The sequence below is a fragment of the Zingiber officinale genome, chromosome 6A (assembly GCF_018446385.1).
Source record: "Zingiber officinale cultivar Zhangliang chromosome 6A, Zo_v1.1, whole genome shotgun sequence".
NCBI classification, from domain to species: domain Eukaryota; kingdom Viridiplantae; phylum Streptophyta; class Magnoliopsida; order Zingiberales; family Zingiberaceae; genus Zingiber; species Zingiber officinale.
This window is the reverse complement of record NC_055997.1, coordinates 119,809,026-119,817,312: the sequence shown is the minus strand read 5'-3', so window position 1 is coordinate 119,817,312 and position 8,287 is coordinate 119,809,026. Positions and strand designations below refer to the sequence as shown.

General features: G+C 33.8%; 1 protein-coding gene across 1 annotated transcript; it reads left to right on the top strand.

Annotated features, from left to right (window-relative positions):
• Nucleotides 1–5,171: 5,171 nt before the first annotated feature.
• On the top strand, nt 5,172–7,532 carry LOC121997757. The gene is made up of 8 exons (XM_042552372.1): nt 5,172–5,578; nt 5,667–5,804; nt 5,900–5,968; nt 6,200–6,271; nt 6,357–6,439; nt 6,526–6,657; nt 6,887–7,100; nt 7,185–7,532. Exons 1-8 carry the CDS (start codon nt 5,189–5,191, stop codon nt 7,227–7,229), a joined length of 1,143 nt encoding a protein of 380 aa, XP_042408306.1. The 5' UTR covers nt 5,172–5,188; the 3' UTR covers nt 7,230–7,532.
• The last annotated feature ends 755 nt before the right edge of the window (nt 7,533–8,287 follow it).

Below are 8,287 nucleotides of genomic sequence, written 5' to 3'. Positions count from 1 at the left end.
TATTTAATTTTAAATATTCATTTACAAACAAAAGATTTCACACTTTTAGGCAATTCAATAAGTTTCCAGACGTCGTTGTACATCATAGATTTCATTTATTCTCTCATGGCTTTAATATATTTTTTTGGATAAGACATTGTTTGACATTTTGGAAATATACATAATCATGAAATATTATGGATCTTCTATCTCTGATGGATCTTTTTAGTAGCATTTGATATTGAGATAGTTTGGAGTCATGCTTAACCATCGGAGGAAATACCTCTTTTTAAGTTAACGTATCTTCCAATTGTATTGGAGGGAACATAGAAATATCATGGTCAACTACTCCATTCAATTGTGCAACTTTAATTGTATGTGGAATGCTAACCATTTTACTATCAGTTGCATTAGTAGTTATCGTATCTAGATCACTAATGTTCTTCTCAAATAATATTTTTCTAACTTTATTGCTTCCACCATCCTCAATGAATTTAGCATTACCCATCTCAAAAAAGGATATCTACTCAAGAGATTGTAAAACTCAAAGTCTCTTGAGTTTTCATAGTATCTTACAAAATGACAACTAATGACTCTTAAGTCCAATTTTCTTTCATAGGTATATAGGGCTTAATCTTAGTTGGATAACCCCAGACATGTAAATACCTAATACTAGGTGTTCTAACTGTCCATAACTTGTATGTAATTTTCGTTATTACCTTACTAGAAACTCTATTATATAAGTAAACCATAATTTTGCTTCACCCCATGAAGACTCTCGTAGGAAAAAAAATATAATCATGCTTCTCACTATCTTTTAGGGCCTAGTTTCCTAGTTCTGCATGGTGTATTGCGCCATGATTTCACACTCTGTAAGATAATTCATAAATGGAAAAGGATGTTGCTCACATGATCTATCAAATCTACCATAGTATTCACCATCACGATCTGATTTGACAGCGTTAATCTTCTTACCAAGTTGATTTTTAACTTCTCGTGAATTAGGTAGAATTATTAGTACTGGAAATAGTCATCTATACAATTAATAAAGTATGTTTGACCATTCTAAGAAGCTTTAGAGAACGGTCCATATATATCCTTATATATTAGTTCTAAGACCCCGTTACTCCGTCTTGAACCTTATCACTTTTGTTAGTTTTTTTCCTCTTGATACACTCAATGCAGATTCTAAAATTTGGCATATCAAGGGAATTGAGAATTCTTAGTGCCATTAAGCTTTCGAAACATTGTTTAGAGATGTGCTCTAAATACCTATACCACAATATGAATGAATTCTCACTCGTCAAACCATACTTCACACCTATACTCTACGTTACAACATTATCTATATGAGTTTTAGTGTCTGACATGTACAATATATCAATCAAGACACTAGTACCACATCGAATAAAATTTCAAAAAACACTAAATTTTTTTATTTCAAATAAACAAGTGTATCTAAATTTGTCCAAATATGAAATAGAAATTATGTTCCGTCTAAATGACAACATACAAAAAATATATTTTCTAAATTCAAAAGTACACTATTGTCTAAATAAACTCTAAAAACACCTATGCCTCTACTTTTGTCTTCTTTCTAGTTACAATATAGATGAATCTTTTAGCATTAATTGACATTTGACTTTTGAGATAACCTTGCATAGTTATACTTGTGTGAGAAGTTGCACCCGTATCTATTAACCAAGTGTTATTATGTATAGTAGTTAGGCTGACTTCTGAATTAACAAAGTTAAGAAATATACCTTTCTTGATCTGTTAATTGATATATTTAGGGTAATTGTTCTTCAGATGACCTTTCCTTTTACAAAAGAAATAAGTTAGGTCTGGATCTTATTGCTTTTGCATCTTATGCCCTAAAGCCATGTCATTGTAAGTTGTTTAGTTTTATCCTTTCTCTTATTCTTATTTGAATACTGAGATTAGGATATAAATTAAGCACTATGAGATGTGTCGTACTTTAATCTCTCTTCTTCCTATATACACTGAGCTATGAACTTATATAATGTCCACTTCTCCTTTTAAGTATTGTAATTTATCTTAAAAGAAGTGAACTATATAGGTAGAAAGATTAGGATGAGGTTTACAAGTACGCTTTCAGACATTTTTGACTTTAGTGTCTTAATCCTTATAACCAAATTTGACATCTTTATGATATATGCCCTAATGTTACCCTTCCTGTTATACCGCATGAACACAACTTCATGAGAAGTTAATTGACTAGTAGTCTTTGTTGATGCAGAGAACACCAGAATCAAACATATATTTTGATGTTATCAAAAGTTCAAAGTTAAGTCTTGTTGTAATCTAATATGTGTTTACCAAGTGTGCAAATTGAATGATTTGATGGATTTAGAGGATCAGACACCAAGCTAAAGTTCAGTTAGATTAGGAGGACTAAATAACTAACAGGAAACACAAATAAATCAGAGAGGACCAAATATCTGGCAGGAAGTCTAGTTGGATCAGTAGAATCTAACAACTGGCTGAAATCCAGATGGAGCATCTAACAGAAAGACCTAGTGGTTAGATGTTGAGTAAAGTAAGTCTGCAAATGGTAAATAAGGTAAGCATTAGAGGAGAGAGATCTAGTGAGGACGAGTCCCGGTAGGACTATAGGCGCTGATCCAACTTAGATCAATTTTGAAAATCTAAGTTAAGATCAAGACTAGATCCTATTAGTGATAGACAAAATCTAATTTATAATTTTATTATTTGTGTTAACTCTATTTTGCAAGTATTTTTTGTTAGTTTACACTAACATATTTTGGAGTTTAGAGCAAAATTGAAGTTCGGATGAACAGTTGTCGAAGCACCTCAAATGATTGGAGACGTCCTGAGTAAGAGACTGGAGGCGCCTAAGATGGCTGGATGCATCCTAGAGAAAATAAACTATAAGGATAAAAGTTCAACGCTGAAGGCACCTCCGGTTACTACAAGCACCTTGGGTTACTACAAGCACCTCGAGTTATTACAGGCACCTCGGGTTATCCTCTTGGAGGTGCCTCCAAGAGGATAAACACCGAACTCTGGGGATCATATAAGAGTTGATGGAAATGCTCCAGATGAATTGAGGCTCCCCCAATAAAATTTTAAAAGAGGGTTTGGCCACAAATCACTTTACTAATTATTTACGAGCTTCTAACTTGATTCTACTCCGCCGTCTCTCTCAATTGTTTGTTGCGACTCTACTACGTCCAACTGCTGTAGCAAGAATGACACTGACTTCGAGCCTCGATCTTTAGCCACAATTATTGTCGGTAAAGTTTTTTTTAATTATTACTATTATTACATAAAAAAGTGCATTGTGTTACATTTTCTTCATTTTTATATTCGAATTTTTTGCCCAAAGGTTCTTTAGGAAAGATTTTAGTAGATTTCCCAATCAAAACAGTACAAGGGATTGTAAGCCTTGAGTAGTAGTCGCAGGACTATGAACCAAATAAAAAAAAATAGTGTCTTTTTCTTTTGTGCAATTTGTATTTTAAGTTTTTCGCTGCATACTCAAGTTTTCGAAAAGTTTTTAAAAAACAAAAAAAAAATTAAAAATGAGAGTCAACCCCCCCCCCCCCCCCTCGTTTTGTTCCAATCTTATAGTCTCAAGCTTTCATTTGAGGCAAATCAATCTACTAACTCCTTAATGAAGGTTTTAACATCCTTGTTCTCAATAATCAAACCTCTAAGTGATTCCGGAATAGAAATTTTTATGATCATGATACTTATACGATTTGATCACTCCCACTTGTCATAAATCACCTTTTGATTCATAGTACAATCATTAGATAAAGGTACAAGACGATCATACTTAAATGCAAAGTCTAGATCCATGCAACCTAATAAAATTATAATATGAGCTTTCCATTATCCAAAGTTTACGCCAGTAAACACGGGAATGTTGTTCAGATTAGCAGATATTGAGAACACAACATAAATAAAAGTAAATGACATAACTTAATTTAATAAGCAAGATATGTATCTTTATAGTTGTGTAGTAACAAAATACAACTAAAAAACATAATAATATGAGTGCACTTAGATATCAGAATTTACAACATGCAGCTATTATAACATTTATATCTTAAATTGAAATGAAAAACAAAGCAAGAAAATTGAACGCATAAATAATGACGATGCTGATTCAGTTGCACAGGGGTTTGATTACTTGGATGGAAGATACAAGGAAAAGGATCACAAAATTACATACAAGACTCATCGGCTGTATGATCTTCTCCATCCTCTCCCTCATAAGTTTCATCCAAGTAATCAGGCTATAAGATTCAATCCTCTACCTAGACACATACCTAAGGATTTCCACACTCAAAAGTTCAATTGATCATATAAGTAGTTTAAATTTGGCAACTATGGCTTTTCAGTTTTTTAAGCGTTTGTAAATGAATAATCACCTATTTCTTGTCTGACATTCCTCTTACCCCACTAGGTAATGGGGCTACATGAATCTATCTCATAATCACCTATTTGGTGTGATCGTTGGTATAATCATGTCGGCCCAAGCGACATGGCCAGCTAAGACAGCATGAGCTATTCCTTCTCCATTGAGCTTGTGGTTGTATCATCCGGAATCATAATAATCACCAAATCAACTGTTATTGTAGTTGCTGCCAAGTTTAATTCGAGATTCTGCATTTTGTGCAGTGGCATCTCGACTCTGAGGTTTTCTTTTTCCTCTTATCTTTGAAGCCAAATAATTATGTTCATGGCTGACTCGACAACTGGTTGACTTTACTTTACTACCGGTGTGTAAGAATCTACCGTAAGAATTATTCATGAACTCAAAAAATCTACGAATTTCTTGTAAATTATTCTATCTACTGCGCATTTTGGAGCAGACTCGTTGAAATGATAGATGAGTTATTTCCGTTATCACTATGTAATAGCACCGTATGGAAACAATGGTCTATCATTGGCATTTATCCAAAAATACTTTTATATTTTTATCTCTGAAAAATATTTTAGTTCTATATTTTGGCCCATTTAAACGAAGAAATAAATAAATTAGAGAATGCGCTGAAAGTAAAAGTAAATACGAAGGGCCTTTTATTTATAAAAAAAATTTGTAAAATATTTTAAAGACACTTTTTGGATAAAGTAGTTAAAATTACAGTTATACCCCTTCGATTACTTGGATAAAGTAGTTCTAGTGGACCAACCAAAAAGAGAGGAGAGGAGGGAAATGATGTGCGCAGCTTTCTCCGATCATCTCCTCCGTCAGGTGACTCAGGTTCCCGCCGGCCTCCGGCTTCCACCCGCCTCTGGACGAAAATGCACCAGATCTGTTCCTTTCCTCTTTCGACGACCTCTCTCGGGGAGAAGATGCGCTGCGGCTAGCGGCTCGGTGGAACCGGCCACCGCTGGCGCCGACGCAAAGGCGCTGGTGGAATTCCTCTACGACGACCTCCCCCACCTCTTCGACGAGCAAGGGATCGACCGGACCATGTACGACGACCGCGTCGTGTTCCGTGATCCCATCACGAAGCACGACACCATCGACGGGTACCTGTTCAACATCCGCCTCCTCAAGCTCCTCTTCCGCCCTAATTTCTATCTCCACTTCGTAAGGCAGGTAATTCTAACACGAAATTTTTAATTTTTCTTCTTCTTCTTTTGGATTCTAAATTTATTTCTAATTTGAATTCCCATCATTCTCATAGACGGGACCCTACGAAATCACTACACGATGGACTATGGCGATGAAGTTTATTCTTCTTCCATGGAAACCAGAACTCGTCTTTACAGGAATATCCATCATGGGCGTCAACCCTCAAACTCAAAAGTTTCGCAGCCATGTGGTCAGCTTCTTCCTGCTCGATCAATTTCCATATTCAAGACTTTTGAGTTCTTGGTCTTTCTGTTGATTGGAAAGTGTTTGTCTTTTTAATTCCAGGATCTTTGGGACTCGATCGAAAACAATGACTATTTCTCTTTTGAAGGTTTAGTGGACTTTCTGAAACAGGTATATCTTCATTTATAATCACCACAAAAAAAAAAGTGTTTTAGTAACCAAAAAAAATTGTCACTGAAAATTTTGGTTATATGTTCTGTCTGGTTAAGCCCAGTGGTTAAAAGATTTATTGATAGAATTATTTTTCTCGTCTGATTAGTAACCATTTGTGATATGCCAAATTGTTAATGTAGATGCATTACAATTATCTAACACTCAACCAAAGATTGTCATTCTCTGTAGCTGCGAATTTACAAAACTCCAGACTTGGACACTCCTGAATACTTGGTACTGAAGAGAACTGCAAATTATGAGGTAATGTTCTATTGTTGTTGGTACAATTCATTCAGTCTTTATTCTACTTTAGCATCAATGTGCTAATCTTTATCTTTTCTGACAGATAAGGAAGTATAAACCCTTTGTGGTGGTCGAAACTAAAGGAGACAAGCTATCTGGCTCATCTGGCTTTAATGATGTAGCTGGGTTAGTGTGAAACGTTTAATTCAGCTAGAATTAACAGTTTGTTGATTTTTTGCTAATTCTATGTATCCTTAATATGTGATCCGTAGGTATATCTTTGGCAAGAATTCGTCAGCTGAAAAGATCCCTATGACCACCCCTGTGTTTACTCAGGCTATTGATGACAAATTATCAAAAGTTTCAATTCAGATTGTTTTGCCGATGGACAAAGATTTGGACAGGTAAGTTTGGTAATGCCACTTCAGCACATCACCATTTATAACTAGTTTCTATATGTTATCCATCGATAAGTAGTTATCAGAGTGGTGTAGAAGAAGATTTTAGTTTTTGAATATTAAGAAGTCTGAATGTTCTCATAAGATCAATATTACTGTTGGTTCATCCGTTGCCTTCGTAGCTTGATGTGACTTGAATAAACTTCTTAGCTTATAGGAAACTTCATTTGTTCAGGTTACCATTTCCTACTGCTGAAGCTGTTATCTTGAAAAAGGTGGAAGGTGGGATTGCTGCAGTGACAAAGTTTAGCGGAAAACCAACTGAAGAGATTGTGCTTGCTAAAGAGAAAGAACTACGGTCTGCGTTACTTAAAGATGGTCTGAATGCTCGAAGCGGGTGTTTGCTTGCACGTTATAATGATCCTGGTAGCACATACAGCTTTGTTATGGTATGGTTTCTCTTTCTATGCTCAATGTCCTATTTAAAGCTCCTAATGAGTATGATCTTTTTATTCTATTTTCTGGGATGGAAGAGGAATGAGGTGCTGCTATGGCTAAATGAGTTTTCACTGGAATAGAAGTTGAGATTGCTGCAGAGAGACTTCCAATGGTTATGGTCTCTTCACTGATATGAACCAGAAGTCCTCTTTTTCAAGTCCATTCTCGTGTGCAAAGTTTTAGTTCATTCTTTGCTCGTCCTCATTTGATCAAGAACTTGCTTTTGAAATGATATTTGGAAGCTTTGAGAGATTCCTTAGACTGTATATACATATAGTTGCATATTTGTTTCATGACATTAGGTTTGTTTTTGTTTTTTGTTGTGTCCTGTTTATTAGGAAAAAAAAATTGGGAAGAGCAAACAGAAGAGAAAATTAGAAATGAAAAAAAGATATGAAAATTTTCTTTGTAAACAAAAATAAATTTATTTTGTTTATGTTTGAAATATGCTATCTTGTTTATTCAGAAGCAAATTGGCCGGAGGAGAAGAGAAAGTTGTTCTTCAATCCGACTGTGATGAGCAATCGGTTTAATAAACCAAACTGATCGTACCGATTAAATCAAAAATGAACTGATTTAGATTTTTTTTAACCGACCGAACTTTTAAAAAAAATCAAATTGACTGATCCAACAAAATATTAGTTAATTCGGTTTTCAATTGAAATATTCAAAATTTTCTATTTGATTTTATTCCGATTTGATTTGGTTTGATTTTGATTTTTTTCGATTTAACTCATCATATTGCTTAGTTTGGTTCTAGTTTAATTCGATTTGATTTTAATTTAGTTAAATTCATAATATCAGGATTTAATCGAATTTTTATTTTTAAAATCAAAACTGAACGGATTGATTCCATATTTGAAAAAAAAAAAAAAAATCAAAATAACCGAATTAAACTTTTAACTACTATTGAGTTAATCGGTTAATTTAATTTAATCAAATGTTTACTCATTCAAGTATAAATGAAAAAGAATAAAAATATATTCAAAATTAATCAATTTATTAATTTAAAATAAAAAACAATTATTTATTCTTACATATTTTTTTTCTTTACCAACAAGATGTTTTGGTATTTTAGATATAACTGCAATATTAAAATAATCTGAAATATGCTATGTTTTAATTAAATCAATAATTG